Genomic DNA, 23983 nt, shown 5'->3' with positions numbered 1-23983 from the left:
TTTCTTTCTTTCTTTCTTTCTTTCTTTCTTTCTTTCTTTCTTTCTTTTTTTTTTTTCAGGTGTTGTTTTCAAAAGAAACACTAAGAAAATGAAAAGTAAAGACCATGTCATCACAAATAAAACTGTCTAAAGTTTAATCAAGCTGAGGGGAACGTTAAGGCCCTCTTGGTCATTTTTAATTCTATCATTTTTACTATTTCTGTGCAAGTTGCAATTGAATGATTTTGCTCCTCATTATGGGTCATCAGTTCCTATTTGTTTGCAAGACATGTAATTTTTGATTGGACTCCTGTCGTTAGGCATTTTACCTTGTTGAATGGGTGCTGAATATTTTTAGATTTAAAAAAATATTTTTGAGCTTTTTTCTGTGGCCTAGTTCCATTACTTGGAGACATTTTTATCTTTTTTGTCATGAAGCTTTTAAGCCTGGTTAGGTGAGAGCAGAGTAGCATTTAGTCTATGGTTATTTTTTCTACTGAGTCCAGAGGCAAAACCATTCTGAGTACTTCACCTAATGGGCGGTGAATTGTGAGATTTATCTCTGGTAGTTGGAAATAAGAATTATTATTACTGGCCTTATTTCATTTGTAGGGATTATTTCTTTTAATCCTTTGGGGGGGTAAGTTTCCTCAAAATTATGCTCTGGTCACCACCCTGGTGAATACTTGGTAGACCTCCAGGGTTCTCTCTCTGCTTAGGACCCTTTTGGAACTCTTGCCCACATTAAGCCTCAACCCGCTTCGTTCCCAGCTTCACCTCAACTCATGCTTTTCCTTCCTAATCTATGAGCTGCTTTTCCTTCCTAATCTATGAGCTTTTCCTTCCTAATCTATGAGCTGAAAATTCCCTCCAGGCAGTAAATGAGCAATTTTGGGCTATTTTTCTTTGTTTTCCATTTCTTAGGAATTGCCTGTTAATTGGTGTTTTTACAATAGTTGTTTGCTCTATTTTTCTTGCTATTTTAGTGGTTTTGTGTTGGCAGATTTGGTTTCTGCTACTCTATCCTGATCTGCAGTCACTATTGTTTTGACCGTATATTAGAAGTATGTTCCATCCTGTTTCCCTTACATATGGCCTTTGAAAAAAGCAGTTAGTTTTTATTTAGAATGTGTTTTACATTTGCTTTGGGAGTGTTTTGGTTAGTCATGATGACTTGTTTTAAAATAATAATGTCTGTATTAAATATATTTTCTCCTTTTCTGGATTAAAAAAAAAGTACAAAAGTTATTACCTTCTTTTAGGTAACATCTTATTTTTTTACATAATTTCTAACCTTTTAATCATTCTTCCTTTTGCTAATTTATCAAAAGACATATAATTTCAGTCTCTCACTTTCATATAGTATTCACCCTGGAAAATTACACAGAATAAAATCTAGCTTACTCCTTTTCTGAAAAGCAAAGTAATTTGAAGCCTAGAAGTCTGATTGTCCAAGGTCAGAGAAGAGCTTTAGTAGGACCAGATCTAGAACACAACCTTCCTGATGTTTTTCTAGTATCCTTTTGACTACTCTGCTGTTACCCTTTTATAAAAATGCTAGAAATTTTATTGGGAGTCTGTGACTAAGAAGTACAATTTTTGTTGTCGTTGTTGTGATTTAGTACCTGAAATTGTTAGAAATGGGTAAATCAAAAGTTAAGAGGGGAAAAAAAGCAATACCTTTAGATGCAACATGGAATAAAGGGAAGAGATTGATTTCCCTGTTCATCAATCATTGTGCAAAATAACTTCTTTCTATTGATAAAACAAGTTCGTATAAACATCTCTTGACAAACATCCACACAAAGAACTGCACCTCATTGTACTCTTTTATTAGATGTTTTATCTAAAATATATACTAGTTAACTTCTTGATGAAATACAAATTAAATTTCTCAGATGAACATTCTCTTCAAGTCATGATTAATCCTCCATTGACCAGTGTGATACTCTTTGATAACCTTGTGGATAAATCTGTTAAGAATAATAAATTATTCTTTGGGACTCTAATTGGCTTTCCCCTGGCCTTTGAGTGATTCTGTGGACAGAAATCAGCTATCAGTAAAATGTATAACCTTGGATTATTGAAGCGAGTACTGAGCCTGCACTTTAATGCAATTGGGAGAGTCAGGTAATATTACAGAATAGTGGTATTCAAAATGAATACTTTCCAATGGACACAATTGAAATGTGTTATTTTTCATACTCTTGATTTATAATCTTATGACTTGATTTAACTCTTGGATGAACTACCGTTCGTATTCATCCGCACCCTCACGACCACATATAGAAGAAAAAAGTCACCTCCTGTAACATGTATATTACATAGTTTCTATATGAAAATCTAATGTCTTTAATAGATACAGGTTCTGGACCTGAATTACTAATAGAAAAAAGATTGTAGATTAGTAGATCCTGTACTTTAAGATAAACCAGAGTTGGGCAACTTTCCAAGTATGCTCATGCACAGGGGTAAGAGATTTGACAAGCCGAGGGGCTGTTATTTTTTAAGCTTTTTACTATAGAAAATCTCAACTATATACAAAAACAGAAATAATACTGTCATGAACCCCAGTTTTTCCATCAGCTATATTTAATAATGATTATCTCTTGCTAATCATTTTTACCCATACCAAATCCATCCACATTACAACTATGTATTATTCTATCTGGACCTATTTCTATATGTATCTCAAAACATAAGGACTCTTGTTAAACATAGCAATACCATTTTGAAACCTAAAAAATTAACAATAATTTGCTAATATCAAATATTTGGTGTTCAAATTTCCAATTTTCTAAGAAATGTCAATTTTATTTTCACAGTTTACTTATTTGAATCAAAAATCAAATAAAGCTTAGGCATTTTAATTGAATGTCTTTTTAAGTGCACTTTAATATGTGGGTGTTTTTTTGTGCAAATTTTTTTTTCCTTCTTATAATTTGCTTATTTTTTAAAAAATAAGTTATTTATCTTTTAGGATTCTATTCTGGATTCTGTAGATTGCATTTATACATTATATGGTTTAATATGTTACTCTGTCTTCTGTATTTCCTATTAAATGTTAGTTGGATCAGGAGGTATGATTTGATTCAGTTTCAAGACTGTCTCCTAGATAACATGTTCTTCATTAGAAAGCACATGGTATTCGTTTGTTTCTTTGTGGTGCTGACAGACTGATGCTCATTCCATTAATTAAGAGTTGCAAAATTGTGATATTCTAATTATTTCTTTTGAAGTTATTATTTGGAACTTTTTTTAAGATTTTATTTATTTTTTTGACCCAGAGAGAATGAGCACAAGCAGGGGAAGCGGCAGGCAGAGGGAATGGGAGAAGCAGGCTCCCCGCTGAGCAGAGAGCCTGATGTGGGACTCCATCCCAGGACCCTGGGATCATGACCTGACCAGAGGGCAGACACCTAGCCAGCTGAGCCCCCCAGGTATCCCTATTTGGAACATTTAAATAAAAAAACTTCCTCTCTGGGGCACCTGGCTGACTCAGTTGGTAGAGTGTGCAACTCTTGATCTTGGGGTTGTGAGTTCAAGTGCCACATTGGGTGTAGAGATTACTTAAAAATAAAAAAAATATATATTTTTTTTAGAAAAGAACTTCCTCTCATACAATATTTTGTTCATTTAGACATAGTTGGGTTACAAGGTAGATTACTTTCCCCTTTCTTTACCAATTTACAAAATAATGAATTGGATCACTAGTATTGCCCAGTATTAAATTAGGTTTTTAAAGTATTATTATAAATTCATGAGTTTAAACTTATTGGATGTTTTTTATAGTACCTGTACTTATCATCCTTAATGATAGTCAAAAGGTAGCATATATAGAGAGCAAAACTTTTTTTTATATTAGCAACTGAGAATATTTTATGAAATCCCAGTAATCTTTTATAGTTTACTTACTCTATGGCATGGCAAGATATATACTTAATGGCATGACTCATCTTCAAAGACTTCTGGTTCTTAGAACAGGAAATATCTTAACACCACAGTCTGTGTATGGATGAGTGCATTGCTGTAGTGAAGGGCACTATTTCAGGCAATTTTAGTAGAAAAAAATGGAAAATTTATAAATATGTTACATCCTTGTCACTCTGCTCAGTCAGTTTCTGTTATCCTTTTTAATATTTTATCTTGATTACTTCTGGATTTTTAGTATCATATTTCTTTTTACCTTATCTCTTACGACATTATCTGTTGCATTTACTTGCTCTTATGTTCCTTAGAGCTTATTCTGAAATACTTTTTCTTTTCTTTCTAATTCTTTTCCTAGTACTGTAACATTTCTGAGTTTCTCTAATTCCTGGGTGTGTTGCTCTTTCATATTATATATAATTTTATTATTTTTGTTTAGGTCACAGTGAAAACTTTGACTCTTGTTTTCTTTTTCTCTAGTGGGTATGTATTTCTAGAATTTTCTCATTATCTATAGCATACTTTAATTGTAAGAGCATCATTCTGCTCATTCTTTTGTCGTTATAATAACATTACACATGATTCAACTATGATCCTTTTCTGTTACTCATTCTTACATAGATTTAGGTTTTTTTGTACTTACAATAGAAAGAGAGTGGATAAAGAAGTGTTTTCTAGCTTCACCTAGAGCTCACTACTCAGTATTTGTGTAAAGTGCCCTAAATTTATGACTTTGTCTTGTCCTTTCCAACCCCCCCGATTCTGTTCCTTAACTGATTTATCTGGATCACTCTGCCTTTATTGCCACTGTTCCTTTCATATGGATTCTATTCTCAGCATTTCCCGCTTTAGTTCATTCAGGGTTTTTTTTTTGTTTTGTTTTTTTAAGATTTCATTTATTTATTTGGGAGAGAGAGAGAGCAGGGGCAGAGAGAGAGGGAGAGAGAGAGAATCTCAAGTGGACTCAATGCTGAATAGGGAACCCAGTGCGGGGCTCAATCCCATGACCCTGAGATCATGACCTGAGCTGAAATCAAGAGTCAGGCCACTTAACTGACTGAGCCACCCAGGTGCCCCTAGGATGTGCTTTTAAAGGAAGTTTTGTCTGTTTGTTTTTGAGAGCATACAGGATATAGATTGTTGCACTTCGGACTTCAGTGTGAGCCTCTTGCACTCACTCACCAATTAGAATGTGTAAAACTCCCTTAGTTTCATCTACTGTTTTCACATTGACCTGACACACTTTAGGGGAGGTATGCTGTCAATTTGGGGTCCTCCTGTTCTCAGGGAATGTTGCTTCCATTTAATTTTCTCAAACAGATGCTGCTACTCTGCAGTTCTTGAAGCTGAGTGGATTGTCTTAACACACCTGTATCTTAGGGTTTGTAGGGAAAATTTGTTACCTCATTTTGCTGTAGGCCTCCATAGGTTTTAATTTTGTTACTGTCATTGCTGCCTGTTTTCATGGAGAGGTTTGCAGACCCTAAAAGGACTACCACCACCACACCACTGCCATCTTCCCACAGGTCCCCACGGGATAGTTATATGGATTTCAACTTCAGATTCCCAACCTTTCATATGTGGTCTTCAAAAATCCATTTGCCTAAAGAACTTTGTACTTTTCAAGTGAATTCTCTTTTCCCACATTACCCTCCATCCACTTCTCATGAAAGTCATGCTTATCTCCCACCCAAATGTGATTTTAGAACATTTTACCAGAGTGGGGAAAATGCAGGAGTACCAAATATAGAGATATTTTGAAATATTGGTGTTGAGAAACCAACTAATCAATGGATCACAAAACCTTTGTCATTTCAAGTCATCTGTGATTTTCTTTTCCATAGAAATACTGGAATAGGACCTAATAGGTTGGTCAGTTTATAGATAATAAAAATTAATTTTGATATAAGATCAAAAGTGGCTTTGTCACTTAAAAGATATTAAAAAACAACACAAGCAATGCCTTTGCTATAACAAAACATCTTCCATTTCTATTAACATGTGATCAACTTTCTTAGTGCCTACATTTAAAAAAAGAATATAGAAAACTGATGATAATTCTTATTTCATTCTATCAATAAGTAATTTCATCCATGGATACACAAGCTAATTGAAAAAATGTATCTCTCCATCTCATTAAGAAATGCATTTCCAGTAAATGATTAGTTTATATTTAATAATTACTTATCACAATATGTGCTATCTTGTCTTGTTTTTAAGCAACCATGTACCCATAATAATTGTAGAGATAATTCAATCCAAAGAAACGTGCATATTTTATATATGCATTTTTATTGCATTTTATTGAGTAGAAACATTTTCAAATATAAACATGTTACAGTATGATGATCTGGGGAAGGTAGAATAGAAATAAAAATTCAAGAAATTAATGCAAATTTTTGAATAGATGACAGTGTCACATTTCTGTGATTTTTAGATGTTAAGATTCAGTAAGATGTGATGCAACCATTTTATTTAAAATATTTAACATTCAGCAGAAATTTCATTTTTTGAATCTAAATAAATATACTATTTAGTCAAATCTTTTAAGAAAGTAAAGGATACACCAGCATGAGAGCAAAACAGTTTAAACACCACTAAGATTAGTTATTTAGTATTTTTATTTTGACTTGAGAATAGAAGAAAATTTGCTTTAATCATAGTTAAACATTGTTTTGTGTCTTTACAACCATTCTTTAAGGTTGAGGGAGGAAATTAGGTAGAGTTTAGTTTAAATAATTTTGGCTAAAATTTTTGTAGCTATGATAAATTTTGGAGGCTTCTCTGTGCACTTAGAGTTAATTAAAATTACTTGGAACCTTAACCTTGTTGTTAGCTATCCCTGGGTCCACTGCATTTTGGGTCACTTTCTATTTGGGCACATTTCCTCCTTACTTTCCTCACCTTCCATAAGAATATGGTATAGCCACCAGAACCTGCCTAACTGCTAACACCTTGGTCTTAGACTCCATACTATTTTATATTCAATACTTATTCCAAGAGGCAAATTATACATTTATGCATCAACATGAAGGCAATGGGAAGAGCCATTGCAGTGTGTCAACGAGCATCAGTTTGATTACATTACCAAAAAAATGACTCAACTTTCAGTGTGAAGAAGAGATTTCGGGGGTACAGCTATTGAGGAAACTTCTATGAATTGGTCATGGTAATCCAGAAAGAAATAATCAGGTGTCCTAGGTTTGTTTGGGGGATATGGAGAGTTGAGAAATATACAAATGAAAGAAATTGTGATGCTTGGTGATTCAGTGAATGTTGGAAATGCATGGGGATGCTAGAGGGTTAGAGAGAAGGAGAAGTTACGGATTTCTGACCTTATCTATGGGGTTGCCTTTCACCAAAGAGGGAATATCATGAAGAAAAGAAACCTGAGAGGAAATGACAGTGTATTCAATACTGAGTATACTGAGCTTGAGGTAGGAATGTTTGGTGGGATTTGGGATTTATGAGTGCAAGAAAGAAATGTGAACAATGAACAGTGAGATGATGGTGGAAGTCATGGGAGTAAATGGGATTCCCCAGTGTTGGTATATTGAAAGAAACAAAAGACAGTTTGGAGGATTAGGACCAGGTAAGGCAGACAGAGAAAGGGAAACTGCAAAGAAAGAAGACCTTTCTTCTCATGAACCAGAAGAAAAGAGTGCTTGAACAAAGGCACTGTTAACAATAATCAATTTCTGCCAAGGATTCAAGTTAAGGACAAGGTTGAATATTGTGTGTTGGGAAGTATTGGGAATGGGTGTAGCAAAAGCCAATGGAGGAATGAGTTAGAGGGGAACATGGGGAAAACGTGAACGTAAGCAGTCTTCCAAGTCACTTGAAAGTAAGAGCTGGAGTGGAAACTCCAAAACCAGAAAAGAGGTTGGGGGTGGGACAAGAGAGAGAGAGAGAAAGGGAGAGGATCTTCTACACTTGGTCTCTCAAACTTTGCTTTCCAACCTAAATGGAAACTATAAGCAACTAAATGTTGATGAGGGAGAAACCAAGAGATCTTGAAAATCCAGGAGAGGAAAAATTCTATTTTTTTTTTTATTATGTTAGTCACCATACAGTTCATCATTAGTTTTTGATGTAGTGTTCCATGATTCATTGTTTGTGTATAACACCCAGTACTCCATGCAATACGTGCCCTCCTTAATACCCATCACTGGGCTAACCCATCCCCCCCACCCCCCCACCCCACAAAACCCTCAGTTTGTTTCTCAGAGTCCATAATCTCTCATGGTTCATCTCCCCCTCCAATTCCCCCCCTTCATTTTTCCCTTCCTTCTCCTAATGTCTTCCATGCTATTCCTTAATTCCACAAATAAGTGAAGCCAGGAGAGGAACAATTCTTAGATGAGTTTAGCCAAGTACCCCAAAGTTACCAAATCCTGACTGCAAATGGAATGATTAGTGTTTGACTCTAGGAAGGGTATTTAAGTTCTTTAACAAGAGGAAAAAAGGAAAGATTTGTATAGATGCATGAAAATTTGTAGCTTGCGTTACAAGAAGTTGAAGATCTTTCCTATGTATAGCTTTTCTGCTTTTCCATGAATGAAGCTGCAAGATCATTTGTTGAGAGTTATGGGAGAAATTATGGGTTTGGTGTTGTATTATTAATAATATTGACGTAAATATTGAACACAATATTTCACAAAGGCCAGATCTTTGGGATAAGCAATAAACTACCTAATCATTTTAGATTATTTTGAAGGATAAAATGTGAGGCAAAATCAAAATAACAGGGTGTGTTAGATTAGATTATATTTTTGTGCCATTTTTGAAATGAAATTTTCCTTCCGTACTTGATCTGAGTAAGAAAATATTTTTATTTGTAAATTACACAATATTTTTGTTTTCCAGAATCATCTTCAAAAAGATTTTCCACTCCATGCTAATTTGAATGTAGGAGAATGAATATTTACATATAGTGTTGCTAATTTTCCAGAAGCAAATTATGGCAAATATTTCTGAAGTCAGAGATGTGACAAGTTGCCTGGTTTAACCTTTCACAAATACTGCAGTATGAAAAGAGGAATTTTAAAGAGGAATTTTGGAATTATGATGCAATTTCAGAAAAAAAAAAGTCTTATAGAGACTATACTTAAATAACTATTAAATAAAAGGACCTGAACTTGGAAAATGCTTTCTAATGCTGACTCATTCACTTCCTCAGGTACCTTCTATTTCTGTCACTTTCAATTTAAGTAATGTGATATGTCACCTGTGGATGACTTTCATAATTCTGCTAAATGAATAATCTTTAATATCTACACATCTACAGCTTTCAACTTTTCAGCTGCTAATTAGATTTTAGTTATAACTCCATTAATCTGAATCTGAGGTTGAATAGGGTAAGTGGCAAAATTAAGGTGATTTTGAGTCCAAAGTATAATTTTAAAATGATCAAAATAACTCCAATTTTCATAGGGAAAATTATAGTTGTTTTATTAATCTGGCCATCGGGGTTTTTTTTCCTGTTATATTGTTTCAATTGCCTTCACTGTACAATATTTCATTTACTGTTTTTATTTTATTTTTTGCTGTTTCCTGCCTGGAGTGTATAGGAACAGTGAGGAGGCCAGAGTGACTGATAGAATAAGGGGTAGGAGTAGAAGAAGAACATTGAAGGGTTCCAGGACCAGGCAGATGATAAGGACTTTGACTTATACTCTGAATGGATTGGGAGGCCACTGGAAATATTTGAGCGGCAGAGTTACGTGACTTGAATTACTTTGAAAGTGCTTTATTTGACTGCTCTTTTGGGAAAGGGACTACAGAGCTACACGGAGAAGCAGAGATTATGGCAGCTATTAAAATAACTGATGTGAGAGACCATGGTGGTATTTGATCAGGGCAGTAGGAGTCAGAGGTAGAGAAGTGGTTGGATTTATTATATATTTTGAAAGCAAAATTGAATTATTTTGATTTTAGTTTGGATATGATATGTCAGAGAAAGAAAGGAGTTAAAAATAAATCCAGGATCTTTGGCCTGATCAAAGGGAAGGATAGAGTTGGTACTTCCTGAAATGGCAAAGACTGGCAGAGAAACTGGTTTAGGGGAGTTCTTCATTTGTCTTTGTAATGTGTTAAGTTTGGGATACCTATAGAAGTGACAAGTAGGATGTTGGGTCCGAAGGTCAAAGGAGACCTACAGGCTGGAACTAGACATTTGGAGATTGTCAGAATTTTGACTAGTATGCAATGCTGTGGGTGCACATCAGTTGTCCAAAGGAGTGAATGCATCAAGCGAACAGGTCCAAGAACTGAGCTTCGAGACACTTCAGCCTCTGACTCTATTTTCCAATGTTTTTGGCAAACTTTTCTAAAGGAAGGGATTACTAGACACATTTTAAAATGTTCCTTTTATTCTTTGAAATTTTGAAATTGTTCTGTCCTTAATTTATGAGTGCAATATATATTCATTTTTTCCAAACATAATGATTATATTTTTAATAACATTTTCTTTCATATCTTAAAATATACCATTCATCTGTCTTTTTTTTTTTCTATCAGACATTGTGTTTTTTAATCTTGGCTATTTTATTCATGTTCTTGGTTTCTTCTTATGTCCGGAGATCCTTGATTTTCCACTGTCAGTGAAAAATGAAAATGGAATTACTTTAGGTAATTGGTGTGAATTTCCCATACTGTTATGTATGAAAATTTATTTTCCTGCCTCCTCTCTCCTTTGAGTGGTAACGTTGATTGCAGTCCTGTTGACAGTGAGAAAGCTTATTGATTGATCTGATTCCCTGAGAATTAAAGGTCACGATTTCAGAAGTTAAACTAAGGGCATTCAATTACCAGAATGAGTTGGATTTTACTTTGGTGAACTCAAACCAAAACCTGATGCTTTGGTTGCTTTGATTTTCTCCTTGCAATTCATTATTTTCTCTAGCAAAGTGACTTTATTTTATTTTAGCCAGAGATGAATGCCACATTGTGTCTTTACATCAAAGTGGGGTGAAACATGCATAGACAGACTTTGGCTGAACCCCATGGTATTGTGTCCTGTTCCACACTTGCCTTCCATGGTGCGTTCTCCATGTTACTACCTCTGAACAAGGAGCCTCTCTGTACTTGGCATATCAGCCCCCTAACACCATTGTAGTTCATTTCTAGCATGTGGCTATAAGCTTTTTGCCTTCCAGTAAGCTATATGATGGCTTTTATCTTTATAAGTATAGATGTAGCTAGCCGCTGGTTTATGACTAAGAACTCAGGTAATGAATTTGGCAAGAACATCCTTAAAATGTGCTTCTTCCGGTTACTAGCTATGTGAATTTGGGGAAGTTACTTAAGCCTAGCAAAAATACGGCTTATTTTCCTTTAAGGTAAAGATAGTACCTAACACAGGATTACTCTACCTTTAACTAAGGAAATACATATCAAGTCCAGTTCCTAGAGACTAGTGCATACTTAATATTACTATTAACAATGGTAATGTTATGAGTAATAATTTTTAATGATAAATAGGTAGTATAATGTTTGCTTTTATTTTCTAATTTATTGAGGGATTACTTACAAATTATATAAATTCTGAAAATATTTACCTACATATTTTAGGGGGAAATATAAGTTACCAAAACAAACATATGTGTATGTATTACACATTGTATAGGTTTATCAAAATTTGTGTTTCTGCTGAAAACTATAAGAACAGCTGGGGGGGAAATTACTGTGCGTTTCCAGTATTTTTCTCACATTCCTATGTTTCTTTTTGTAGACTATTTTTTAGAGCAGTTTTAGATTCACAGCAAAATTGAGTGGAAGTTACATACGTTTCCCGTATGCTGCCTGTCTCCACTTAAGCACACCCTTCTCTGTTATCGGTGTCCTCCGCCATGGTGGTACATTTGTTCCAAATGATGAACCTACACTGACACATCACTGTCCATAGTTTACCTTAGCGTGTACTCTTGGTGTTGTGCATTCTCTGGGTTTAGACAAATGTATAATGACATGTATCCACCAGTGATATACCAAATAGTTTCGCTGCCCTACAAATCTCTATGCTCCACCTATTCATCTCTTCCTCCCTGCAGCCCTGAAAACCACTGATTTTATATTGTCTCCATGGTTTTGCCTTTTCCAGAATGTCACATAATTAAAATTATACAGTAAATAGCCTTTTCAGATTGGCTTCTTTCATTTAGTAATATATATTTAAGTTTCCTCCATGTCTTTTCTTGGCTTTTTAGTGCTGAATAATATTCCATTATCTGGATATGCCATAGTTTATTTATCCTCTTTTCCTGCTGATTTATTGGCATCTTTAACAAACATATTTTTACCAGTTCTAGCATTGTATAGATGTATTTTTCCATTGCCCAAGTTTGCCTCTGTTATAATCTATATACTCCTTAGACTTCATAAAAAATAGACATTAAATAGGATTACAAAGGGTCCTGTATTACAGATATTCAAGACTGTAAGATCAGTGTTAATTGGGGCACCTGGGTGGCTCGGTCGTTAAGCGTCTGCCTTTGGCTCAGGTCATGGTCCCAGGGTCCTGGGATCGAGCCCCGCATCGGGCTCCTTGCTCGGCAGGAAGCCTGCTTCTCCCTCTCCCACCCCCCCTGCTTGTGTTCCCTCTCTCGCTGTCTCTCTCTGTCAAATAAATAAATAAAATCTTTAAAAAAAAAAAAAGATCAGTATTCATTGGATTTGTTTAGAATCCAGTTGTTCAATTTCCAGGATTCTTTGTGGTAACCAAGTTTTGCCCAATTTTTTCAATTGATAAGTTTGAATTTATGGAAATTTGCTGATTTGTTTTCTAATAACCGAGAATTTTTCAAATATAAGAAATAAATGGTTTAACTACATTAATTACCACAGCAACAATAAAACCTGCCAGAATCCACATAAAAAACAAACAAACAAAAAACTAAACTAAACTAAAAGCAAAACGAAAGACTAATGTGGATTATCCTGGAGCCAGCCTTTGTAGCATCATGTGATTATAATTTTAACCTTTTTTTTTTTTTTTTTCAGTTTAACATTATTCCTGGTCAGCATGAAAATGAAATGGAAGAACTATCAGGAGATATAAAGGAAGAATCAAAATCTCAAAACAGCAAGGATAGACTGATCTACCAGTTAAGAGCTGAGGTAAGATATTGGATAAAGATTATAATGCCAAAACATACCTGAAGATTATTAAGTGATATACTATTTTAAGAAGTATAACGGAAGCATCGTTGGTTACTTTATGAAGAAGGATGCTACTGAAAATCAAAAATAATATAATCAGTTTATATATGACTTAAAATGCTATGGGATGATACTGACTCATCACTAGATCGGAATTATCTGACTGTTATAAAGACAAAATATTTGATGAAAAAACCACCCTATAGCCAATACAATTCTAACTGTGAGTAAATACTTACTAAAGGTTCAGTCGGCTGCTGGATCTAATGTGTTAAGTTATCGTAAGGACCAATGACTTACAAATGTGTAACATGCAGTTTCTGGTGGAATTAACACGGCTGTTGGCAGCTAGCAACAGTGAGAGACAAGGCCGGTGACCTCACTCTGGTGAGTTAATTCATTTCTTAGGTATGGCACGTAAAATGGTGGGAACATTTATTTTCAACACTTCTACCGCAATCACCACCAGAAGAATTTTCACAGATTGTAAATTCTGTTTTCTCTGTCATGTTAATAAAGGGGGAATTATTGTTCTTATAGATAGAGGATTGAATTATTTGCACTGCATAGAAAATAATGTTAGTACCCTAAAAGTGGGAAATCATAAATTACTTATTCTGTATCATAATTCTGGAAGAATGTCTTGGATACCCATGTATAGGAACAATTCGGGAAATACAGGCTGGAAGGAAGGAGATTTGTATTAGATGGTTTCTTCTTTATAAAGATCTGTAAAGACTGAACTCACACCACAGTATATTTTTATATCAGAAGAACATAGTGCAATGGAAAATGCATAAATCATAGATTTTGGAGACAGAAGCAGCTCCATTACTGATTACTTTATTCTGATCAACTCCTTATGCCTCTCTGTCTCAGTTTACAGATTGATTGAAATAATGGAAGTAAGAATAATAAAAGTCATCACATGGGATTTTTGAAAAGGTCACACATTGCAAGGGAAAACTTGTCAGAGGCAGCATGCCTTGATTTGGGGAGTTCCACTAAGTTGTTAAGGAGAAATAGCTCTTCCTGATTGCATCAGCGCTGTTCCTTGCCTCCTCTTCCATGAGTCATGTGAAGAAAGGGGTGGTGGGTGAGGAAAGGCATATGGAGAGATCCGTGAAGAGAAAGGCTGATGTTTGTTTCAACAAAACAATTCTTCCTACTAGTTAGGTCAAAAGGGAAAATAGTGGTTTGTGTGATGGCTCTTTTCTAAAAGGAATCAAACCGTCAGGAGAGGCGCCACCTTTTCTTGGTCCTGAGATCTGAGAACATCTTACATTAAGCTTTGCACATCATGTATAAAAGCTTCCCTAGCAGTGAGAGGTAAAAACAGAGAAAGACACATCTGGATATTTATTATAACTCTCCTGAAAAGCCGAGGACATGATCTTATATCATCATTTTTAGATGCACTGGGAGCCATAGCAACATAGGATCTCTGAAGTACAATTTTTTAGTTTGATTTAGTAAAAAGTTCAGAGACTCATTTATTAATTATGTGGCCTTGCATTACGTGTTTCATATCGATACAGCTCAACTGTGTTTCTTAGATTAGGATTCAAACCTTTAATCCACCAAAAGGTCATCTCCCACAAGACACTCAAGTACTATGATATATGATTTTATGATTTAAAAATTCTTAATAGAGCACTGAAAGCTGAAAGCAAATGAAAGACATGAATTGGCTATGTCTTACTATGTGCACGTAAGTGGTATATTGAATTGAATTATATTTCAGAAAGAAAGCTTTGTTCAAAAGAAAACAAATAAAATATTAACTAAAATATTGAGACTCTTATGAGCTTGTGTGTGTGTGTGTGTGTGTGTGAGAGAGATATATGAGCATATATGTGTTCATTTCAGTTTTAAATTAGGATAGAAGCTATTTTCTTTCCTTAGAAAAGAAGACAGGGGCGCCTGGGTGGCTCAGTTGGTTAAGTGACTGCCTTCGGCTCAGGGCATGATCCTGGAGTCCCTGGATCGAGTCCCGCATCGGGCTCCCTGCTCGGCAGGGAGTCTGCTTCTCCCTCTGACCCTCCCCCCTCTCATGTGCTTGCTCTCTCTCATTCTCTCTCAAATAAATAAATAAATAAAATCTTTAAAAAAAAAAAAAGAAGACAATCACTCTGTGTTGGCATTATTTTTTTACACTGGCTATGTTTAGGTCTCTAAAATCATATCATAATGTGTAATATGTTCTCATAAAAGCCATTGTGTGATTGTACCATACCTTAATTCAAGTATAACCTATTTTTAAGTATCAGGTTTTTGGAGTGCCTGGGTGGGTCAGTCAGTTAAGTGTTTGCCTTCGGCTCAGGTCATGATCCCAAGGTCCTGGGATTGAGCTCCATCTGAGACTCCCTGCTCAGAGGGGAGTCTGCTTCTCCCTTTCTCTCTGCCGCTCCCCCCTTCGATTCTGCTCTCTCTCTCTCAAATAAATAAAATCTTAAAAAAATAAAAAAATAAAAATAGGGTTTTTTTAAGATATATAATCAATATTGCAGTTTGTATGTACACGTTCATCTTTGGACATTTAAAATGGCTTAGAGTAAATTCCTAGTATGGCTTGTCAAGAGAATGTTTATTGTTTAAATCTTTTATATACATTGCCAAATTGTCCTTTAGAAAAATTATATCAATTTACATTCTCACTTACCTGAAGTGCATACACATTCTCATTTCATTATTCTATAGCCAACAGTATATATTATTATTTTTAATATTTCTGTAACTGATAGACAAAAAGGTAATTTTAATTTATATTTTACTTACCTAACCATAAATTTCTAGTTGTTCGCTCGTTTTTACAGATGTAATGTCTATTATAATAGCTACCATTTACTGATAACTTCAAATATGTCACATTTGTAGTGCTGGGCCATTAAAATATAAGATCTCATTTAATATCAACGCTCTTATGCTCTATATATTCTTTTTTAATTTTGTTTTTATTAAGTTTTTTTATTTTAGTTCCAGTATATTTAACATACTTCTTTTTATTACTTTTTTTGTTTTATGATCTATATATATTTTTGTCTACTTTTAAAGGAAAGAGCCTTAGAGAATTTACCTCGCTCTAGGTTACAAAATAACCTCAAACATTGTTAAAATAACTTCTTATGTATGTTGTCATTTAGTTCCAGTTTTTCAGAGGAGCACACTCAGACTCAGATTGCCAGCAAGTTAGGCCACTTACCAAGGCTACCCAGCTCATGAGTTTGAATCCAGAAATCAAATGGGGCCAGCAGTGAGTCTTTGACATTGCTGACCTGGTCTATCACCTTGAGAGTTTAATGAAGAAATGTAGCAAATTTCCAACAATATTGCTTGAATTGGAAAAAACAGTATTTTAATATCAAACATCACAATTTTTTTAACATTGATGATCCCCATTTATGATAGGCAACTTTTAAACTGTTACTAATATTTACCAATTCCATAATAGTATTGTTTTCACTTGACCAGTGTATTCACCCTATTTCTTAATCTGCTTTTTTTTTTCCAGAAGTAAGCTTCTCAGTGTAGAAATTTGGTCAAAGAAATTTGAAATGCAACATTGACAGAAAGGCCCCAGAGTATTTACATAATTGGGTCTTCTGGCCCATGTTTGAAGAGGTGGATTCTCTGAGCACCAAGTCGCTGGGTGAATGGATAGGTCTCAGTATATGCATATGTGTAACACATACATTTCATCTGTTCTCCATATTTAAGACCAAGGCCCTTCAAATTGGAAATGAAAAGTTTGTTTAGAATGGAAATTAACTGGCATTCTGAGTCAAGAAATCATTACTTCTTTCTACAGTCTGGTTGCTGCTTGAAAGCAAGCCCATAATCAGGAAACACTCCTTTTACATTTTTTTTTAGGCCAACATTTTTGGTATACACATTAATCCAAGGGAGAATAATTGTTTTATCCTGTATTGTTCTAAAAAACATATTGCCAACATTTCAGTTTCAAACTTTTAGGAATTTTGATTTCTTTTTTTTAGAAAGAAACATGAGTAGAAATCTAGGTGATTTTTTTTTAAAAGATTTTATTTATTCATTTGAGACAGAGATACAGAGAGAGAGAGCATGAGCAGGGGGAGAGGCAAAGGGAGAGGGAGAAGCAGGCTCCCTGCTGAGCCAGGAGCCCAATGTGGGGCTCGATCCCAGGACCCTGGGATCATGACCCAAGCTGAAGGCAGATGCTTGACCATCTGAGCCACCCAGGTGCCCCAGGAATTTTGATTTCTTATTTTCTTATTTCTTATTTGTGGATTGTTCTTTTCTCACCTATCCACACATTTACATCCTATTTCTTTTGCACTTTAGAAAGATGAAGTCAGCATACTTTTCCCTATTTAGCCCAATAAGTACAACTAAAAACTCTGAAGATATATTCTGGTCCCTTATTTTACATCTCCCTTTCTGATATTAGTGAATTATCCACAGTAGCTCTTGCTTAGTGTTCTGCTGTTGACACATAGTGTCTCTGATACTTCATTAAGGTTAAAATCTCTCCACGTGGTACCAAACTCTTAAAATTATTTTTCTTCCTAATCCTAATTGAATGCAGTGTAATATAAATTGAAGGGACCAAATATATTCATTTGTTTTTCTCTCTCTCTCTTTTAGAATGTCCTATTTTTTAAAAAAAGATTATATTTATTTATTTTGAGAGAGAGCAAGAGCGAGAGCTTGAATGGGGAGAGGGACAAAGGGAGAGGGAGAGAGAGAATCTCAAGCGGACTCCACACTGAGCAGAGAGCCCCATGCAGGCCCCATCTCACGACCCTGAGATCACAACTTGAGCTAAAACCAAGAGTTGGATGCTTAACTGACTGAGCCACCCAGGTGCCTCTAGAATAAATATCATTATGTATTCACTTTTAAAATGCTGCTTCCTAATTGAGAAAAAAAGGCCCAGATGGGTAACATATTAAATTTAACTAGTGATTATATAAGTAGCCCTCTTTATTTTGCTTATGCAAGATAAAACATAAACATTTTGTACCATAAATTTTTCATACACAGATGTTATATTATTGATCAGGGTTTCAAAGGAAAATTTTCTCAATGTGAACGTCAAGCAGAGTCTCTGTTCTGTCTGCATAGGCACAATGAAATAATAGTGAAGTAGAAAACAAGATAACAAAATAAATAGTTCCCATGCTCATTCATTCATTATCTTATTCATTTACCAACAAGTATTTATCAGCCATCTCCAGTGTGCTTGGCACTGGGATTAAGCACTAAGGGTCTGAGAGAGTGATGGACATAGTGATGGCCACGGTGGGAAACAAATCAACACCCCAGACAGTTAAGTACGGTGTGTTCTGTATGTCGGTAGGTGAAGTATAGTGACCTGTGTAAGTACATAGAAGCTATAGGCGGATGTCCAGAATGAGATATGCAGTAGGAACGGCAGCTAGCCGAGTAAAGAGCGCAGGTGGGAAGGGGTTATCAGGTGAGACAGTGAAAGACTCCAGTATTAGCAGGACATAATGTGATAAAAAGGGTGATCTGATCTGTAAAAGACTTAGACCATTTCTTTTGAGTAGAGGAATATGTTGAAACATTTTTTATAATATTGACTATTAACAGTGAAGCAAAAAATTCCTCCTTTCCCTCTTAATAAATATCAGGAATTATACTGATTTGGGAGAATATTTTGATCACTAGAAGAGTAACTGGTGTAGTCTAATGGAGCAATTCATCACCAGATTTTTTGTGGCAAGGTGGGGGAAAATACAGAGGGCAGAAAACTGTTTTTGTTCTATGTTAAAAAAAAAAAAGGAAAAAAATATTTTCAAGGTGCTTTCTTAAATTCTAATTCAAACTTTAATTCTGTATATTTTATGTGGTACCTACTGTGCTTAGGATCTGGTAATTCAGTGGTGTGTGATATAGAAATGGACCTGCCTTCAGAGAACTGCCTTCAGTGAGGGATGTAGGATTCTTCGTACATTATAGTTAAGTGCATGCTTTCAGCTGTATGGAAGCTATATAGCAGATCTGCACGATGCTGGGGGAGTTGACCTAGTTATAAATTTTAAATGAAGAGATGCCTGGGATTTTATTTATTGACAGGGTTAAATAGTATTATCTTTGACTGGAAGGGAGTTGTATAATTAGAAATCCAATGCCATCATAATTTAATTTTCTGAGATCGCCACAAAAGATGTTAATCTAAATTGATTTAAATCTCTTGTATCTCATACCTCTGACTGACTTTACACATTGTAGCAAAGTGAGTTAGATTACTGAGAATACTCTAAATGTATCAGAAATAATTACATAATTTTGAAACAGGATATTGATTGTTGCAAGCAAGTTAATTTAGAAGTCTGTTAGTGATATGGATTTAAGCATTCTGGCACATTTTGGGTTTATATTGACAAAGTTCTGGAAACAGAATCTCTAAAGAGATATTGTATATGAGTAAGCCATTAGAGAAAAATAATATTCTGGGCAAACTGAAAATTAAACTGTCACACATGGATATGCATTCTGGTTTTTTTTTTTTAGACAGATAAAAGTCTAAATAATCTAATTATCCAAGACCAAAACTGTCATTTGTCTTGCATTTACAGAAAACTGATAAATATAAAAATTGAATAACAGATGAAAGTCTGTGATGATTTACCCAGGAAGTATTAGGTGCCTTAAATGATAGATTTTTTTTTTCAAAAAAAGTTTAGAATTATGTAGGGCAGGCTGAAGAATTTAAAACTCCTTTGTGCAGATACCCCATCCGCAGTAGTTTTTCCTGGTGGCCAGGCAGTTCAGAAAGCTTTTTAGCTAAATTTGATTGATGATTTAATTACAATCTGAGATTTTTTTCTTACCCATAAGTTCCTTATTGTATTCTATTGGATAGAAAGCAGTCTGTGTGGTAATAGAAGAGAGACTGCATTAATAAAAAACTGCCAACCCCCCGTCACCTAGTGCTTTCTTGATGACGTGCCTACAGCTTCCAATCTGATGCCCTCCAGGTCGTGTCCTCTTTGGGGTGTATACACATATATTTGAGACTTTTCTGGGCCCTTTGGCCCATCATTTCTGTACAGTTCTTTCAACATCCAGCTTACTGCTTTCCATAAGGGCAGCAAGTGGGCTTGGCAAATTCATATTGGCATGCTTATTTACATCATATAATCTTATCCATTAATACCCTCAATGCTTCAAATTCAAAACTGTTTTACTAAGACTGCTAGAGTATAGTTGCATGTAACAAGGATTCACATCTTTAATAAAGAGAAATATTCTATTTTAGATTAGTGGTATTTGATTTAGAACTTTCCCATTATCATCCTCAAAATGTTTCCCTTAGAAAAGATTAAGAGTCTCTTTATGGTTCGTCTCCCTCTCTGTTTTCCTCTTCTTTCATTTTTCCCTCCCTTCCCCTGTGATCCTGTGTCTTGTTTCTCAAATTCCTCATATCACTGAGATCATATGATACTTGTCTTTCTCTGAATGACTTATTTCGCTTAGCATAATAGCCTCTAGTTCCATCCACGTCGTTGCAAATGGCAAGATTTCATTTTTTTGATGGCTGCATAATATTCCATGTTATATATATAAACCACCTCTTCTTTATCCATTCATCTGTTGATGGACATCTAGGCTCTTTCCATAGTTTGGCTGTTGTAGACATTGCTGCTATAAACATTGGGGTACACGTGCCCTGTCGGATCACTACATTTGTATCTTTGGGGTAAATACCCAGTAGTGCAATTGCTGGGTCATAAGGTAGCTCTATTTTCAACTTTTTGAGGAACCTCCATACTGTTTTCCAGAGTGGCTGCACCAGCTTGCATTCCCACAAAAACTGTAGCAGGGTTCCCCTTTTTCTGCATCCTTGCCAACATCTGTCGTTTCCTGACTTGTTAATTTGAGCCATTCTGACTGGTGTGAGGTGGTATCTCATTGAGGTTTTGATTTGGACTTCCCTGATGCTGAGTGATGTTGAGCACTTTTTTATGTGTCTATTGGCCATTTGGATGTCTTCTTTGCAGAAATGTCTGGTCATGTCTTCTGCCTATTTCTTGATTGGATTATTTGTTCTTTGGGTGTTGAGTTTGATAAGTTCTTTATAGATTGTGGATACTAGCCCTTTATCTGATATGTCATTTGCAAATATCTTCTCCCATTCTGTCAGTTGTCTTTTGGTTTTGTTGACTGTTTCTTTTGCTTTGCAAAAGCTTTTTATCTTGGTGAATCTCAATAGTTCATTTTTGCCCTTACTTCCCTTGCCTTCGTGATGTTTCTAGGAAGAAGTTGCTGTGGCTGAGGTCGAAGAGGTTGCTGCCTGTGTTCTCCTCAAGGATTTTGATGGATTCCTCTCTCACATTTAGGTCTTTCTTTCATCCATTTTGAGTCTATTTTTGTGTGTCGTGTAAGGAAATGGTCCAGTTTCATTCTTTTGCATGTGACTGTCTAATTTTCCCAACACCATTTGTTGAAGAGACTGTCTTTTTTCCATTGGACATTCTTTCCTGCTTTGTCGAAGATGAGTTGACCATAGAGTTGAGGGTCCATTTCTGGGCTCTCTATTCTGTTCCATGGATCTGTGTCTGTTTTTGTGCCAGCACCATACTGTCTTGATGATTACAGCTTTGTAATAGAGCTTGAAGTCTGGAATTGTGATGCCACCAGCATTGCTTTTCTTTTTCAACATTCCTCTGGCTATTCGGGGTCTTTTCTGGTTGGTTCTTTACAAATTTTAGGATTATTTGTTCCATTTCTTTGAGAAGCTGTTGGTATTTTGATAGGGATTGCATTAAATGTGTAGATTGCTCTAGGTAGCATAGACATTTTCACAATATTTGTTCTTCCAATCCATGAGCATGGAACGTTTTTCCATTTCTTTGTGTCTTCCTCAATTTCATTCATGAGTATTCTATAGTTTTCTGAGTACAGATTCTTTGCCTCTTTGGTTAGATTTATTCTTAGGTATCTTATGGTTTTGGGTGCAAAATTTCTCTTTCTTCTGTCTTGTTGTTGGTGTATAGAAATGCCACTGATTTCTGTGCACTGATTTTATATCCTGCCACTTTACTGAATTCCTGTATGAGTTCCAGCAGTTTTGGGGTGAAATCTTTTGGGTTTTCCACATAAAGTATCATATCATCTGCAAAAAGTGAGTTTCACTTCTTCTTTGCTGATTTGGATGCCTTTTACTTCTTTCTGTTGTCTGATTGCTGTGGCTAGGACTTCTAATACTATGTTGAATAGCAGTGGTGATAGTGGACATCCCTGCTGTGTTCCTGACCTTAGGGGGAAAGCTCTCAGTTTTCCCCCATTGAGAATGATATTCGTTGTGGGTTTTTCATAGATGGCTTTTATGATATTGAGGTATGTACCCTCTATCCCTACACTGTGAAGAGTTTTAATCAAGAAAGGATGCTATACTTTGTCAAATGCTTTTTCTGCATCTGTTGACAGGATCATATGGTTCTTGTTCTTTCTTTTATTAATGTATTGTATCACATTGATTTGTGGATGTTGAACCAACCTTGCAGCCCAGGAATAAATTCCACTTGGTGGTGGTGAATAATCCTTTTAGTGTACTGTTGGATCCTACTGGCTAGTATTTTGGTGAGAATTTTTGCATCCATGTTCATCAGGGATATTGGTCTATAGTTCTCCTTTTTGATGGGGTCTTTGGTTTTGGGATCAAGGTGATGCTGGCCTCATAAAATGAGTTTGGAAGTTTGGAAGTTTTCCTTCCATTTCCATTCTTAGAAGCAGCTTCAGAAGAATAGGTATTAATTCTTCTTTAATGTTTGGTAGAATTCCCCTGGAAAGCAATCTGGCCTTGGGCTCTTGTTTGTTGGGAGATTTTTGATTACTGCTTCAATTTCCTTAGTGGTTATGGGTCTGTTCAGATTTTCTATTTCTTCCTGGTTCAGTTTTGGTAGTTTATATGTCTCAAGGAATGCATCCATTTCTTCCAGATTACCTAATTTGCTGGCATATAGTTGCTCATAATATGTTCTTATAATTGTTTATATTTCTTTGGTGTTGGTTGTGATCTCTCCTCTTTCATTCATGATTTTATTTATTTGGGTCATCTCTCTTTTCTTTTTGATAAGTCTGGCCAGGGGTTTATCAATCTTATTAATTCTTTCAAAGAACCAGCTCCTAGTTCCGTTGATCTGTTCTACTGTTCTTTTGGTTTCTATTTCTTTGATTTCTGCTCTGATCTTTATTTCTCTTCTCCTGCTGGGTTTAGGCTTTATTTGCTGTTCTTTCTCCAGCTCCTTTAGGTGTAGGGTTAGGTTGTGTATTTGAGACCTTTCTTGTTTCTTGAGAAAGGCTTGTATTGCTATATACTTTCCTCTTAGGACTGCCTTTGCTGCATCCCAAAGATTTTGAACAGTTGTGTTTTCATTTTCATTGGTTTCCATGAATTTTTTAAATTCTCCTTTAATTTCCTGGTTGACGCATTCATTCTTCAGTAGGATGCTCTTTAGCCTCCATGTATTTGAGTTCTTTCTGACTCTCCTCTTGTGATCGAGTTCTAGTTTCAAAGCATTGTGGTCCAAAAATATGCAGGGAATGATCCCAATCTTTTGGTACCGGTTGAGACCTGATTTGTGACCCAGGATGTGATCTTTTGCCTAGATGATCTGTCCATTTCAGTGAGGAGAGTGTTAAAGTCCCCTGCTATTATTGTATTGTTGTTGATGTGTTTCTTTGCTTTTGTTATTAATTGGCCTATATAATTGGCTGCTCCCATGTTAGGGGCATAGATATTTAAAACTGTTAGATCTTCTTGTTGGATAGACCCTTTAAGTATGATGTAGTGTCCTTCCTCTTCTCTTATTATGGTCTTTGGTTTAAAATCTAATTTGTCTGATATAAGGATTGTCACCCCAGCTTTCTTTTGATGTCCATTAGCATGGTAAATGGTTTTCCACCCCCT

The 23983-nt window shown here is 35.5% G+C and overlaps 1 protein-coding gene across 7 annotated transcripts in view; it reads left to right on the top strand.

The window, feature by feature from the left end:
• Positions 1–23983, top strand: part of CCDC102B (coiled-coil domain containing 102B) — a 198717-nt gene that overhangs the window by 122759 nt on the left and 51975 nt on the right. For all 7 annotated transcript variants that reach the window (XM_034996059.1, XM_034996060.1, XM_034996061.1 and 4 more), the window contains one exon: positions 12907–13023. In XM_034996059.1, coding sequence (XP_034851950.1) covers positions 12907–13023 — 117 coding nt within the window. The remainder of the gene's footprint in view (positions 1–12906; positions 13024–23983) is intronic.

Source organism: Mirounga leonina, unplaced genomic scaffold (genome assembly GCF_011800145.1).
Source record: "Mirounga leonina isolate KUSES-001 unplaced genomic scaffold, KU_Mleo_1.0 Mir_93, whole genome shotgun sequence".
Taxonomy (NCBI): Eukaryota; Metazoa; Chordata; class Mammalia; order Carnivora; family Phocidae; genus Mirounga; species Mirounga leonina.
This window is presented reverse-complemented; position numbering and strand designations above follow the sequence as displayed.